The sequence below is a fragment of the Glycine soja genome, chromosome 8 (genome assembly GCF_004193775.1).
Source record: "Glycine soja cultivar W05 chromosome 8, ASM419377v2, whole genome shotgun sequence".
Classification (NCBI taxonomy): Eukaryota; Viridiplantae; Streptophyta; class Magnoliopsida; order Fabales; family Fabaceae; genus Glycine; species Glycine soja.
This window is the reverse complement of record NC_041009.1, coordinates 9,636,096-9,652,295: the sequence shown is the minus strand read 5'-3', so window position 1 is coordinate 9,652,295 and position 16,200 is coordinate 9,636,096. Positions and strand designations below refer to the sequence as shown.

The 16,200-nt window shown below is 28.5% G+C and overlaps 1 protein-coding gene across 1 annotated transcript; it reads right to left on the bottom strand.

Moving 5' to 3' along the window:
• Positions 1-5,941: 5,941 nt before the first annotated feature.
• On the bottom strand, positions 5,942-9,492 carry LOC114421776. The gene is made up of 7 exons (XM_028387843.1): positions 9,069-9,492; positions 8,409-8,495; positions 8,054-8,314; positions 7,791-7,955; positions 7,623-7,676; positions 7,348-7,494; positions 5,942-6,721 (listed from the first exon to the last, which is right to left on the bottom strand). Exons 1-7 carry the CDS (start codon positions 9,231-9,233, stop codon positions 6,344-6,346), a joined length of 1,257 nt encoding a protein of 418 aa, XP_028243644.1. The 5' UTR covers positions 9,234-9,492; the 3' UTR covers positions 5,942-6,343.
• Between the last annotated feature and the right edge of the window lie 6,708 nt (positions 9,493-16,200).

Sequence of the window (16,200 nt, the reverse complement as noted above, 5' to 3'; positions counted from 1 at the left end):
TGTCTTTTAATATATTCTTAAATTTTATTTATTATTAATACAAATTATGTTAGAAAGAAATGGATTAAGAAATATATTATCAACTTATACTACATTAATGTAATCATCTCTAACGATTATTTTTTAAAAATGTTAATTTTCATGTACTGTTAATATAAAATTTACATTAAGGTTTTTATTATAAAAAGTAACAAATTCACTATAGATTATTTTAATGTATTTTAATTTTTTAAAAGTATGCGTTTAATGTATTTTAATTAAATTCTTTTAAAAAAAATTGATTTAACAACATCGAATGTATTATATATATATATATATATATATTAAAATTAGAATATTGAATATTAAATATCGTTAACATGAAAAAGGTAATTGCTAAATAATTCTTGTGTTGTCGTTTTTTTTTTTACAGACATTCTTGTGTTATCGTTATAACTTATGATAAATGTTTTAATTAAAAAAAAAAAACATTGTTGCTAAGATTATTGGCTGAGAGAGTCAATAATATAATAGTGACTTGATTAAAAGTTTGGATTTTGACATTTTAAATGGAATTTTAGACATTCTTGGTAACTATGGGCTCATTTACTTCTCGTGATTGTGTCTTGGCCTCTTGGGACATCTAAAAATTTAAAAATAACCAAACCAACACTATGATAGAAGACCAAAATTAAAAAGGAAAAACAAATGTTTGCCCACGAAATCAAGAGGGTGGCGTCAACAGTAATTCTTAATTCATGTGCTTTTTTTCTAACTCATTGATTTTTAAATCCCAGCTCTTCTTAATTATTGGAACTCCCAGATTCCCATTTCTTTATCATTCCATTATTATAGATATTAATCCAAGATTTTTTTTTGTTTAAACATGCTCCTGTCCTAGGTTTTATTTTTATTAATGTTATAATTAATTGTTTCTTTAAACACACTGGTATTAATTATGATTTGACTAGATCCTCAAAAAAATCATGATTTGACTAAAATATGTCAACATCGACTTATAAAAACCTTTCTATTGTTATTTGTTAGGAGTATTAAGCTTTCAATATTATCTCATCTGCTGTCAAAAAAAAAATATTATCTAATCAAACATTCAATTTTATTTAAACCACATATTTATCTAACTATCCATAACTCTGTAAAATACCTTCCGAAAAAAAAAAACTTCTATAAAAAATATAGTTTCTGCTTTGTTAAAAAGTAACACATGTTCTCTTCTCGTGCATTTGATTTTCTACGAAATGTTTAACCTTCTATGTATACTAATGATTTTTTCCTTTTGTTTTTATTTCATTGTACTCCACTGGTCCAAAACATTCTCATCTTCTTTCTCTTTCTCTCTGTTATTAATTCATATCCTACAGCTTTTCATATAATCGCATTTTTTTATTTTTTTACATTATATCTCTAGCTAAACCTCCTTCGACGAGGTTGTTCTTCTTTGTTATATTTATATATATAGAGAGAGAGAGAGACTTTATTTACAGCTTTATTTTTTCCCTTTTTATTCCACGGTTATATCTTCATTGCTAACTTTTTATTGCAATTCCAAATTTTTTTATCTCATATTAATTAGCTGTGCTATTTCATTATGAAGTTTTTCATTATTAATTTGGAATCCTTTTATTTAATAGACATTGAAGGTGAGTTTTCCTCTTTAATTTATGGTTATTTTACTTCATTACATTCTTTTTAAGAATTTTGATTTTTTTTGCAGTTTTTTTTTTATGTGTAGCATTTTGTACATCTAATTCATAATCTTCTTTTCTCTTCTCGTTTTTCTTGTCCTTTTTACTGGGACTATTATTGACTTCTCAATACGAGTCTTGTCGGAATTTTATTAGAAACTCATTCGGATATTTACTGATGAAGAATCTCTACAGTTGGTGCTTTACAAGGCTCTAGATAATAGAGTACAATGGTCCTTTACATTGCTGTCAAAAAATAGTTTTATTTTATGATTATTTTGTTTTTACATTTTTTATGACATTTTTTTTTACCATTGGTTGATACATTTTTTTCTTGAGTCATTTTGGGTTCTTACTTACTGATTTACTTACGTTTGTTAACAATCAATCATAAAAAACACCTTTTAAATAAAATTCATGATTTGATGAGAAGTTGTTCAAAATGGATTTTAATTTTAATCATATACACAATTAAATACAGAGAAGTTTAAAAAGTAAAATAAAAAAAAACATTGAATTTACACAAAAAGAGCGTGAAAAAGTCCTAGTCAATACAATGGCGTTGTATTGTAAAAAAGTTAGTGAAATATAAAATTTGAACAATGAGAGGAGATATGTGTCTCACCAAATGGTGTTTACAAGCAACTAGTGCCCAGAATAACAGAATAAATTTTTAATTTATAGATTGAATTTTTTTATTTATAATAAATAAATATTTATGAATATATAAATTACATTATAATTAAATTTTATCATAAATAAATATTTTAAACATATAAATTATATTATAGATTTATGATGAATAATTTATGTTTTAATATATTATTATTTTTATTTTTAAATATTTAAATTCAAGTTATAACTAAAGATATTAAATATATTTTTTCTTTCACTTTTTTCTTCTTACTTTTTTTTCCTTTCACTTTCTTTTATTAACCAAACATAACAGCAAAGTAAAAAAAATCTAGGAAACTGAAAAGGATAACCAAAACTCAACTCAACTGACCAAAAAAAAAACTTTGAAAATAAGAATGATACAAGTCAAAAGAAAAATAGGCAATATAAAAAAAATCCCAAACGAAAATCGAAAGCATTAAGAGAAAGCAACCGTCAAAACAAATAACTGTACATTCACACTGTCAAATCCAAAAAAAAAAAAAAATACTAGGATGATTTTTTAAAAGACCTTGAAGTTATCAGAAGAATGATTTTGACCAAGTCCCCTGACTTGGGGGAACAAGGGTAATTGTTCTTGACTCCTAAACAAGCCAATGAGTTGACCCAATAAACTAGGATTCTTTTTATTATAAAAAAATTAGTTATTAATTTATTAGTTTTGTTTTTGTTAGTTGATAATCAAACATCATAGACACCTCATTAAGAACCTTTTGGATCATGGAGGAATTACAATATAATGTAAATAATTGAATCATGATCCAAATTCAATTAATAATATCAAATTGTTATTATTTGCTTAGTGATGGAAGCAATTGTCACACCATTCTTCACTGTCACAACAGGCCAAGAAGAAATAGTGTGAGGGTGAGTTTTTTTAACTTAAAAAAATAATTATAAAGTAAATTTTTTTATAGAAGTATTTTTTAAAAAGCATATAAGATTTATTTCTTAAAAAAATAAAATTATTTATTTTGAGTAAACCATTTAAACAATAACATAAAAAATAGCTTATTTTATTTAAACAAATTATAAAAATAAACTTAAACAAATTAGCCCATGATATAACTATATTCCATAGGAATTGGAGTGTTCTCTAACTTTTATCTCTTACCTGTATCCTGTATCAGTATGCACTGAGTTGGATATCAAAATCTTTACATATACATCCTCGTAGGATCATAATGTTAAAGTTCATCGGTGCTAACTTTTTATCCAATTATGAACCTTCATCTCCCTCTCAAAACCCGTTAAATTTAATTGAGTATTAATATTCGGGAAATCTACATATCAGAACCGATACTATTCATCAAAACTACGGAAAATGGTAGAGAGTTGAATATGCTCTAGATCTAGATACGTTTTAATGACACTCCAATACATGTGTTTGCACACACATGTAACAGAAAATAATAAATAAATAAAAAAACAGAATTGAAAGACAAGTTCATTTTTGAATTATATATCCCAAGTTTAATTAATCAATATATCGATGCTGATGGTGTACAATTTCATTGCATTTGTTTGACACATTGAAGACACTGTTGCGGTGCCCCTTTTCCAAAATTTGTGCAGAACATTAACCAATAACACTAACACAAAGCCTAAACCAATACACCAAATTGAGCTGCTGACAAATCACTGGGTTTGCAAGGAGTTTTGTGCTTGGCATCACCGACATGTAAACCTGCCACTGCCACTGCCAGGGTAGGCTCTGGTTACATGGCTATGGAAATAACATGTTATATATAAAAAAAAAAAATCATAAGATAATATAATTTTTATAATGGTCTAATTTTAATAAGTGTTAAACAACTCCTCAAAAGTATACAAGATTTGAGGAAATGAAACAAGGCATTTTCATTTTATTCAAAGAGACTATCCCAGTTGATTGAGTAATCACTAGGACACGTCTTTCATTTATATGGATAAAAAAATGACTAACAAAAAAAAGTAAAAAACTTGATATCAAAATTTTGCTTGTTGCAAAGATTGACTCCCAATTAAATGTAATTGACTCATTGCAATGCTCGATCGACCAAATAGTTAAGACATCTTTTTTGGATTCTTATAAAACAGTATTGGAGTAAAAATAAATTTCATTATCAAATTTATTGAATTATGTTAAAAAATATTTACAAAGAAGTCATACAATGACCAACAAATACTAGTAGCGGATACATTTTTGATATGGTACATCAATTATTATTTGAAGACTAGTAGGTTAGGTGGTAACTTTTTTTCTTTTTTTTAACAAAGGTCGTAACCTTACTCATTGCCTTGTGCAGACTCGGGCACTAACTTTGGTCAGAACTCAGAAATCAGAACATTGTTCAATCAACGTGTTTCGACTTTCGATAGATTAGCCAAGCATATATGCCAGCACCGATGTCGGTCGCAGCCATGCTCATCACTGCCAAACACCCGATTCACTTTGCATGTTAATTAGCATCTTATTTTATATTTATGGAATTAGTGTTGTTGTTTCAAGTTGAAGAATTAATTTTAAATATATTTTTATATATTTGGTTTAATATTATAAAATAATTTAGAATTAATTCGGGATTAAAAGAATTTTAAGTAATTTTTATATTAGATTCAAAATTTTATATTAAATTTTATTTCTAAATTAATTTTATAATAACACATTTAAATATAAACCATATTATTTCAAAATCAATTTTGTCAAATATTTATCTCGCAACTAAGCTAACTCACCTGCAAATGCAATGAGTCACTAAGAACCTTTTGTTTAATATGCATGATACATGATACATGATGACAACAAAAGTGAATTACCTGCCATTTCAAAAAAAAAAAAAATAACATGATGACTTATAGTTTTTTACATTATATTCAACCTTTTAATATTTTATGTTAAAAAAATTAAAGAAAAAGATTGTCTAAAAAATAAATTTTCTGGGTTATAACATACTTCCAAAATTTATTTGTTACAACTTACACCTATGTGATTTTATCTCTTCATGTATATAAATATCTACACTTTATGAGTTAATATACATAATCTGTTTAGATTAATAACATTTAACATTTAAAAAAATAATTAGGATGCAGGAATAGCCAATTTAACACCTACTCACCCTGTATCAATTTAACACCAAATAACTTGCATAACTAAAATCTTGAAAAAGTGTGCATATACTAACATTACATTCTTTTACGGCTAATCCAATCCTTCAGTGTTTAAAATTTCTATTTTTAGTTTAAGATGATACTATTAGTGACTCTTAAATCTTAATGAATAGTAGTACATAATATAGTTATCATGCAAGAAAACTAAATCCATATAAAGGAGCTGGACCTACGACTTTTAGCACCGCATGTTCACAGGCTTTAATAGTATACAACGATAGATTTGCATTTTGCAGGATGGAGAAAGCGATTGAAAATTGTGGGGTGGGAAGAAGTGGGCCACTTTTTCCACGAAAAAAGTTGAAATGCAAAACAAATAGTACTGTCAGCCACTCACATGCAACCCTTTTTAGTACAAAGCTAAATAATACAATTTCCTTTTTTTTCTTTCATTGGTCACACTGCCTTTCACTTTTTTATTTGACTCATTTTTCATTCAAAGCATGGCCCATAGGTACCATATAATCATTTAAAATTATGGAACTACATTAAGCAACTCATTCTGGGAGTAAGCACCATTGCCATTGACAAACACTCCTATAGAGGGAGGAGGAGTGGACAAAGAAATAAAATACAAAGATGATGTTATAAAGGCAGGCCTGTTTCTTTAGGCTTTTGAGAAACTTGGCCACACTTCTCCACTAGCTTACATGAAGAATCTTTCAATATTAGAAGAAAAAAAAAACAGTCAAAACTTTCCACTACAGAAAAGGGTAAGGGTATACAAGATGGAAGGAGAAGAAAGGAAGGACTTTAACACAAGCATTGAATGATACAAGAGAGGCCGCAATTTTTTTTTTACTTTTTTATCTTTCACCTCTCATCATTACTCATTGACAATTGGGATTTTTACCAGGGCCTCCATAGTAAAAGTAATGGCCCCAATCCCCATTACTGCCTGTTTGGACATCATAACAATTTGATTGCTCAGTGAAGGTGCCAATGCCTTTGGGAGCCTTGAGATTATTGGAGCTATCAACCACTTGAATGTTCCTGAAGTAGCTTGCTTTGCCAAAACCCTCTTCAGGGAAATGACCACTTCCCATTTGAGTTGATGTGTGCTGACCATCAGGCTCAGAGTTAACAACTTCACCTCCCCACTCAATCATGGAAGCACTGTCAGCCAAATATGAGAACAGGAAAGAAGGCCAATACCCCAATACATAGTCATTCCCAAATTGCATCCACCAGTGTCCCTCTTTTGGATCCTAGAAGGAGGAAAAATAGAAAAGATGACTAATTAATACAAATACACAAGTAACAAAGTTAATGACTAAAGTATTTGTTGGAGCATTTTGTGTAATTTAAAAGGGCATGAAGGTTGAAAATACAACATGTGTTCTGTGCATTTATAGGCATGAGTACAAGCAATTCATGACTTTTCAAAGTTCCTGCAGGCTGAATTGTTAACAGTGTCCCCATCATCAATTAAAATTGGGGTCCATATCCTGATCAAAAGAAATTGGAAGGAGATACCAAAGGATCTGTGATATAAAAAAAGATTCTAACTATGGTGCCACTGCCACCAAGAATTCTTTATATATACACCCAAGTAAAAAAGCTTTTACTACCCTGTTAATAAGTGAACACAGGAAAAACTCAAGATTCCATACTAGCTATGGCATTATCAAACATAGGCATCTTGGATCTCCACATGTCACGTTTCATAAATGGCTGAAAGATAATAGGTTTCCAAGAATTCAAAACACTTGGGACATTAAAATGGTCCACATGACAAACACCTTGTTGGAAGAATAATGAGATGAGACCCATGATGCTTAAAGGGTGGTTTCTAATTGCAGATTAATAACCAGGAAAATTCCTGGGATTTTACCTTCCAGATAAGGATACTGATATCGAACTGAGAGTTTCGGTATCCAGAAACTGGGGAAATGGTTGCACCCATTGCTATTTCACTGTTGACCTGAATAAATCCCGAGCAAAGAAGATTGTAGCAGCCAGTAGCTTGATATGCATCACTCTGCAAAATACAGCAAGTGAGTTTGATTATAAAAAAAATATTTTTTTTTACTAAGACAAACAGTAGAACAAAAAAAGAAAGCCTCATATGTCACGCAACTACGCAAGCTTATAACATTAGAAGCTTACCGTCCAGTAGGTGAATAGCCGTGTGTTGTTATCACCGTATAAATCCGGGCTAACCTGTTATCATGCACATGAAGTCATTACAATTTACAATCATAGTTCTTAGTCAAAGACAGGTACTTAGATTGCACACTTGGTATGAATGAAATAATGACTATTATTTCTTAGTACCTGCCAGCCAGCTTCGATGCTGTTAAGATCTTGACCAAATGAGCCTCCTAATATCCAAAGCTGAGACAAGCTGAACTCATTAGTCTGCTGAATCTTGGGTTCCCACACATTTATAGTGGCTTTTGCTCCATAATACTTGTCTCCTTCAACATATGCTATTGCATGCTGATTAACAACAACACACAAAAACACCATTAGGAAATTGGACCAAGGCTACTACTTAAAACCAGATAACATTACAAGGCACTTGAAACAGTTCTTACCTGATGACCACTTTGGTTAATTAGATCAGGTTCTGCAGACCTAGGCTTAGGGATTGCTCTGTGCTTCTTCCTACCATACCGTTTCACTGAACTTGCTCTCAGAACATCCTCCTCCTTGGTTCTCCTGACAGGTATTGTGTCCTCAGGGCATCTACCATTTGTATGCCACAGCTGAGTGATGGGGGTATGTGCTTTTGCTTTAGGCTTTTCAGATAACTTGTTCTCTTCAAAAAGCCCATCAGGGTGGAAAGTAGGCCTTGTCTGTTAAATCAAAGCATGGTATTAGTAAAAAATAATACATAAAAATGAAGGCAAATAACAGGGAAAGAATAGATCTTGAGTGAGGAAAATGGACCTGAATCTTGTGATCTTTGAGGAAAGGATGGTCAAATGCAGGCTGCTTCGAAACAGGTACACAGTCTATTGTATCCCCATCTGGACTCTGCAACATTGACAAAATCATATCATCATATTATTAACATTTGAAATACTATGTAACAAAATTAAAACCAATATCTTTCTTTCTACTTCTTAAAACCCCGTAGCTGATTAAAAAGGGAAAGCAAATAAATAAAAGAAGGAAAATCATTGCCTACTTTCTTACAGTACTTTCTAGTGACTGCTTCAAAAATTCAATCAATAGTTCCATATAAAAGATTAAAGGCAAAATTTAGTTGGCTTGAGAAATCAGCACATCCACATAAAAGATCTACATTTTATAAAACAAAGAGAGAAGAAAAGAAATCATCTAATACTTAAAAAAAAAAAAACAGTAGCAGCAGCTTGCAAGATGGGTTATTTTAAGTGAAAATGTTAGAAAGGTACAGAACCATTGCAGTAGCATCTCCCCTCCAGCAAACAAGGGCAAAAAAAAAAGGTAATCTTTTTTATCACAAAAAAACTTCATTGGGTGCCAAACAGATTAAAACAAGAAGAAACACCAAAATGGGGTGGATGAAGAACACCCCAAAACACACACAAACATAAAGTTAAAACTAGAGAGAGAGAGAGAGACCTGAATGGTCTTAACAGGAGGCTTGTTCAGGCGATTCAAATGCTTAGCAACCTCAAGCTTCTGCCTTGAAGCACTGAGCCTAGCAGCAGAAGAGAGGGAGATCAACACACCCCATAAGCAGAAAACAAGAACAAGAGTTACACCACAACCACAACTAGAACCCATAACAAAAACACCCTTCAAAGAATGCACCTTCAAACTCAACCTCGGAGTCTCCAAACACAAGTTGACACCCCTCAAAACCCTTCAAGAGTGAAACTTGCCCCCTTTTCACCTTCTTCAGCCACAAAAAAAAAATTCCAATGGGACTCACTAGCCTAGTTTCTCACTTCCTATGAAGGCAACAAGGGTACCCACTAAACAGCCACACTAAGCTTACCCTCTTTTGTTTTATTCCCTCTTTCTTAAAAACTCTCTTTTCTCTCTCTCTCTCTCTCTCTCTCCTTCCACTTTCCATATCATATATCATATTATATTATATTAAATTAAATAACTCGTTAAATAATTAAACAAAAACCGTCACTTTCTATTCTAGCTCCCTCTTTCTTGTCATTTTCCTCTCCCTTTCAGATTAACAATATCATCACCTTCTCGCTCTCTTTTTCTAACATTGTTTATTTTTTCTGAGTAATGTTTTATAAAAATAAAAAATATAAAAATAGACGTTTGCACGAGGGGAAAACAAAAAGCATGGGAAAAGAATAATAAAAAAGATGAAAAATAAGAGAGGAGTGACTGTGGCCTGTGTGTGGGTCTATGTGTTCGTAATTTTCATGAATGTGTGCAGTGTCCACACGCTAGTTTTGTCGTTTAGACAGACACTGATGTGAAATTGTTAAATTGTGTGAATCGTGTTTCTGTTTGCGTCCGTGCCAGACCCACTCCGCTTTACCGTTTTATCCTATGCATTTCAAAAATCAAAAAAAGGAAAATGTTTTTTTTTGTTTATAAATTTTATCCAAAGAGTTTTTCTTTGAATTATATTTGTTGTTGCATAAAACGGATTTCACTTTTCAGGCAACCTGTTCTGAAATTTTCTTGTTTTTTTTTTCTTCTTTAGCAACAAAAAAGACTGGTTTTTTTCTTTTTTATGCGTAAAAGGAGGAGCAACTTTCGTCACAAGTTCTGACTGTGTGACTATCTGTTACTCTTCCATTTTTATTACATTCATTCAAGAAAAAAAAAATCGCTTACTGAAAATTTAAATACTACTTTTATTATTACACATTTCCGGTCTTAGGATTGGCAAAACAAATTAACCAAAAAAATTGAAGTAAAAAATTAGTTGGTGATAATGTCAAAATAAAATATATAAATAAAACAAGTTTCACTTTAAAAATGATTTTCTAGAACTCAATTAATAAATATTGACCATTTTAGGATATTATTAGAGTCTATAAAAAATAATATCAAGATATAATATATAAATAAAAAATAAATCATACCTTAAAAAATTATTTTGTAATGTTAAGTTAGGTTAAAGTCCGAAATTTGAAAAAACTCACATTCAATTTATCCAGGTGGGTTAATCCATAAGTGTAAAGTGGATTAATAGATAGTGTATTTAGATTAGATTTAGGGTAATATTGAATGGATTGTTTTTATGGTGAAAATAAAATAATAGATAATTAATTCTACTTTTTTCATGGTATTACCATAATTTTTTTAATTATATCTCATCAACTTAATTGAATATATTTTTAACAATTAGGTTAATTCATCTTGTCCCATCTTGAACCCATTGGATTAATGGGTTACGCAAGACAGATTAAAACACAACTATAAAGAACATTGTCATGTATATAATAAGTTTATTTTTTTATAATTTGGTAAAAATTGATATTTGCGATAAAGAAATATTGATTGATAATATAAAATTTTCAACTACGAATTCCTGCGCTGCAATTGTCAAACTTTCTTTAAAGATGCAACTGGGAAATTCTCACTGTGCTCAGTTTTAAAGAAAAATAATAATTAGTATGTTAAATTTTTTGGCTCGTCGACTGCAATTAGTACCCACCATTGTTCTTCCACTCTAGCATAAAGGATAATGTCAATCAATAATTCATCATTTGATAAATGAATAAGTGGGTCCATTTCTCAGTAAAAAAAAAACAATGGATTATATTTAATCATTCACAAGGGAATCCGATGAAAAAATTATTTTGTAGATATTGCATGCAGATAATAATGATACAATTCTTTGAGAGAATCACCTGTAACTTGGCGTCGCACACATGGCCACATGTTTCATTTTTTTAATTTAGTGTTAATCTAAAGACAAAGATTCCTTTGTTCCAATTCTAAAATATGATTTCCTTTTGAATCGTATTCCATTTTTTTTGGAATCGTCGTGCAATTCTTCATCACCCAATAGGCAAAACATCTCAAGAAAATAGTTGTGATGATGGGAATACAAGACATTTTTTAGGGTTGATTTTAAATAATTAAAAATATTGAAATTGTATTAAAAGAGATAATTATTATATTTTATATCTTTATTTAATAAATATTTGTAATTTTTTTATTACGTTTACATGCATGCTTATAATTAAGCTTAGAAGCTGATCACAATTAATTAAATTGATGATAGTATATTCTGTGCAAATGAAAGCACTAGTTTCTAGATCTCGCAGACCACATGTCCTATAGAATGTACGTTTATAAATAAAGTTTTTTATTTACCGTATTATTAATTTTAAATTGATATAAATTTACTGTATTATTAACCGAGGCTTAACGCGTGCTTAAATTAATAATTATTTAAATAGAAATAATAATCTTTAAAGGAAATTTTGAAAATACTTATTAAAAGAAAACAAATATATGTCTATTTGAAGGAGCTTAATTTTGTAATAAACTACAGTTTTTTTAATTATTCAGAATTTTAAACCAAACATGTCATAAGTACAAGTTTAACTAACTTCATATCATTTATTAAGATATTGAGTTGAAATCTTACAAATAAAAAAACATTATTAGAAGATAAAAATTATTAAAATTGGTCAATTAATTTTTTTAACAAAAAATAATTATTAATAAAATTATTAATAGTTCACATTAATTAGTAACATTAAAACTCCCAAAAAATTAACTACAAAAAAAAAAAAGCTACAGGTATAATTCAAAAACAATAGGATAAGAATTGCATTAGGTGCACATCTAATATGACACAATCATGCTTACATCATTTTAACAAGTCTTTAATTTTTTATTTATCTTGTAATTCTATAATTTCTATAATATGCAAATCTATGGTTTTATCGTTTGATGCTATCATCAACTTCCTTTCATTTTATTATGATTTATTTTATTTTATCAGTGAATTTGATGACCACTTAAATACAGTTAAGTTGTTTTCGTTTAGATTGCATATTCTGTTTTAAAAATATTCAAATCAAACCAATCCAATTAACATAGATGGATTTTAATCTAAGTATCTTAAAAACCTAAACCAACTTATGTGTTCACCCCTACCCCTAGTTATGACATCACTTACAATATTTTTCATTAAGCTTAATTATATTAAGTTGAATATATTACAAATCATTCTATCTATTATGCTTTTATTTTACTAAAGCTTTTTTGGACGACAATTTAACCTTAATACAAAACGACTTAAGTGATTTTAAATTATTCAACAAATGTTTAGATGCATCAAAGTGCTTGCAATATCTTCAATTAAAGTGATTGTCTAATTTATCTGTTTAAGTGTTCAACATCCTGCATGGGGACCTGCAATCTTCTTCTTTTGTGACCTTAACTTCAAAAATACCCTCCTTAATGGACGTGGTTAATATCAAAACATCGAAGGTGTCATCATCAAAATTAAATATAAGCACATTTTGTTTAGTGCATCGTGAAGCCTTCTTGTCCAACTCGTAAGCAAAAACAACAACTGTCAATTGTTGATGAGCAATACGTAACACTTTAAACTCGCAAGCAACACATCTATGGTTACAATTTGCGGGAGTAATTATTATTTGGATTTTGTTTAATTTGTTTCGGTTTTGGTGGAATAACCACAGGATCAACGGGATTTGATTATAAACCATTTATTCATTTTAGTTTTATTTATTTATCTTTGTATATTTTAATTTATTATTTTATAAAATAATTGGAAAATCTTATTTAGTACGATCGAATTGGCTTTCGTGTGTTTAGTACGAACATGTTTATTTTCTCCCAAATCTGTTTACATATTTTCTTACTTTATTAATTAGAATTTATTTGAAAGAAGATCATTGGTCTGTTTTAACAATCGTGAGTTTCGTGCTATCAGTTTTCATACTGAATAGCGTCGCTCAAAATAATTACATGTCATCCATTTTCAATGACTCGTGCATTTCGTACTTTAAATTTTTGTAACATATAGCAGTGCTAAAAAAATAACAGGAAAAAAACGACACAATTCAACCATATTTGGGTAAAATTTACTTTTCGGAAGACAATAATTGTTTGAAAAAAAAGAAAGATAAATTAGTAAAAATTATATAACAAACACTGGCGTCATCGCTCTTTAGCAACTGTGTGTACTAAAGCTTTAACTGGCATTAAAGCATCGAGAATTGACTTTAGTATGTTTTGACAAAATCTATCTCATTGACATAATAAATGCCTTAGCTCTGTTTAAGCTTGTTTTGACAAAATCTATTTTCATTGACATAATAATGCCTTAGCTTTGTTTGAGTTTGTTTTGACAAAATCTATTTCAATGACATAATAAATGCCTTGGCTATGTTTGGATAGGAAAAAAAAACATAAAAAGTAAACAATACTTTGAAAAGATACAAATAAACAATGAAAATCGTTTTTAACGTTCGTCAAAATGTATAGAAGAGTCAGTAGAAAAAGTGTGTGTGTGTGTGCATTTTATAAAAAAATGACAAAGGACCAATCCCTTTGTTTCTTTAAGAAAAATGAGAAGGAAGAAAATATAAATGATAGGATAAAAATATTATTTATTATTATTTGTTTAAGAGAGAAAACATAAAAGAACAAATCTTATCCTCAAATATTTAGCATGCTAAACAAAAATATTAATTAATAATTCCATCATTTCAAAATCAAATAATTTATATGACGTTTAACATTATATATAATTATTTTTACCTTTTATTTTTTTATCTCTTTTATATACGCGTCTAAAAAATGCTCTCGCAAAATTAAATAGAACATTAAAAATTGTCCTATTTTAATTGTAAAAAAAATCCCATAACTTACTAATAGTAACATTTCTCACAAATAAGTGCCATTAACAAAAGTAGCAAGAAAGTAATTTGGGATGGAAAAAAGACAACAAGATAAAATCCATATAAACTTTATGCCATATCTTTTTATATGTAGTCATATACATAAAGACATGTAGACACCTGTATTTTTTTTATGAAATATAAAGTTAACAAATTTAATTATTAAAATTTTTATTTTATCTTATTAATTGTATGTTAAATTTTACATAAATTAGTTATTTATAAGTATATTTATAATTGGCATCTAATTATACATAAACACATTATATGTTATATGTTATATGTTATAATATAATTAAGTAATTAAGTATCAATTAATTTTTTTAACTTATGCTAATTTTTACTAAGTCATTCTTTTTTTGTGTACATTATACAAATATCTGTCAAATTTATAGGATTCACATAATAATAAAAGATTTTATTATGTTGATATATAAAAGAATGATTTATTTAATATAAGAATTTATGTATTTAATTTTTTCTTGTGTTTGAAATTTTTTAAATCAACATAATATTGATATGAATTAATTCTAATATGTGTCAAATTTACACTCATGACGTTGTTCAATAAATTTAAGTTCAACTTCCTTTAGAGCAACCTAATATTGATATGAATTAATTCTACAAAATAAAAGTTTTAATCCAAAAAGTACATTAAGAAAATTTAAAAAATAAATAAGTAGAGTGGATTTGATATGCATGCAAAAATTGAGATGTCATAATCCCTTGCACAAGTACTAGCAGTAGTAGCAGTAGCAGTCGCAGTAGCAGGTTTGGTCATGTTCCATGGCCCATGGTGATTAGTTACAGTGACCCAAAGTTCATCACTGACCCTACACGTGTACAGCCCCACTCACAGAAGAACAGAATCGAGGCGCTCAATTTTGAATGGTAAATTAAAAATTACGCAACGGTTCAATCTTCGAAACTTTAAAAGGAATCCAATGTTTGGTCTTTGACCCAAGTCACATAGGATTGTCCTACGGATAACTAAATCATTAATAATGATAGTGCGTGTTTAAAATATTTATAACGTCCATTCTCCTTTAATAAAAAAATAAAATAACACATCAAAATTATTTTTTTAATTCAATGATTATTTTATTTCATACTAGTTTTTTTTTTACACATTTACATTTTACTACCTCATATTCATGTAAAATATAAATATCTGATTTATTTACTTTTCTTTATTTTTTATACAATAGTCGCACTGACCACTGAATATAGAATTTATGATTTTATTTGTATTAAGTAATCCTCTTACGATTAGGCTGATTTTTATTCTTATTTTCTTTGTATTTTATGAGATTTGTGTATAAAATACCAGGTGCAAATATTTACTAACGATGATTTAGTTCTAAACATTAAGCTGATTTTTAGAAAAACTATTGTCGTTAATTAAATTTGGTCGTATTAAATAATGCACCGTTAATAATAATAATTTGGTATATAGAAAATAATTTGAGGATCAATAAGAAAAATAAAAGGTTTGTGCAAAATTTATTTTTGCAAAATTCTTACGGAAAAAACACCCTAGTTTTACTATATTTTAATTGGAGATAGGTATGTATACTAGCTCACAAATTTAACCAGCTGGAATCGCCCAATTTGCAAAAATTGAGGTGCTATTTTTTGTGTCACAAACTAAATGTATGTAACTACTATGATTATTTAATGTATAATAAAAAATTGTTTAATGAATACAACTATGATTATATTCAGTTAAAAAATTAATTTATTAAATTAAAAATGTGTGATAAAATTAATTATTGAAATAATTAAAAAGTATAAAATAAAAAAAATCATGATTTATTTTTTAAAAAGGTAATAAGAAAAAATAAAATAAAAGTGAAAAAATAAAAAAAAAATTAGAAATT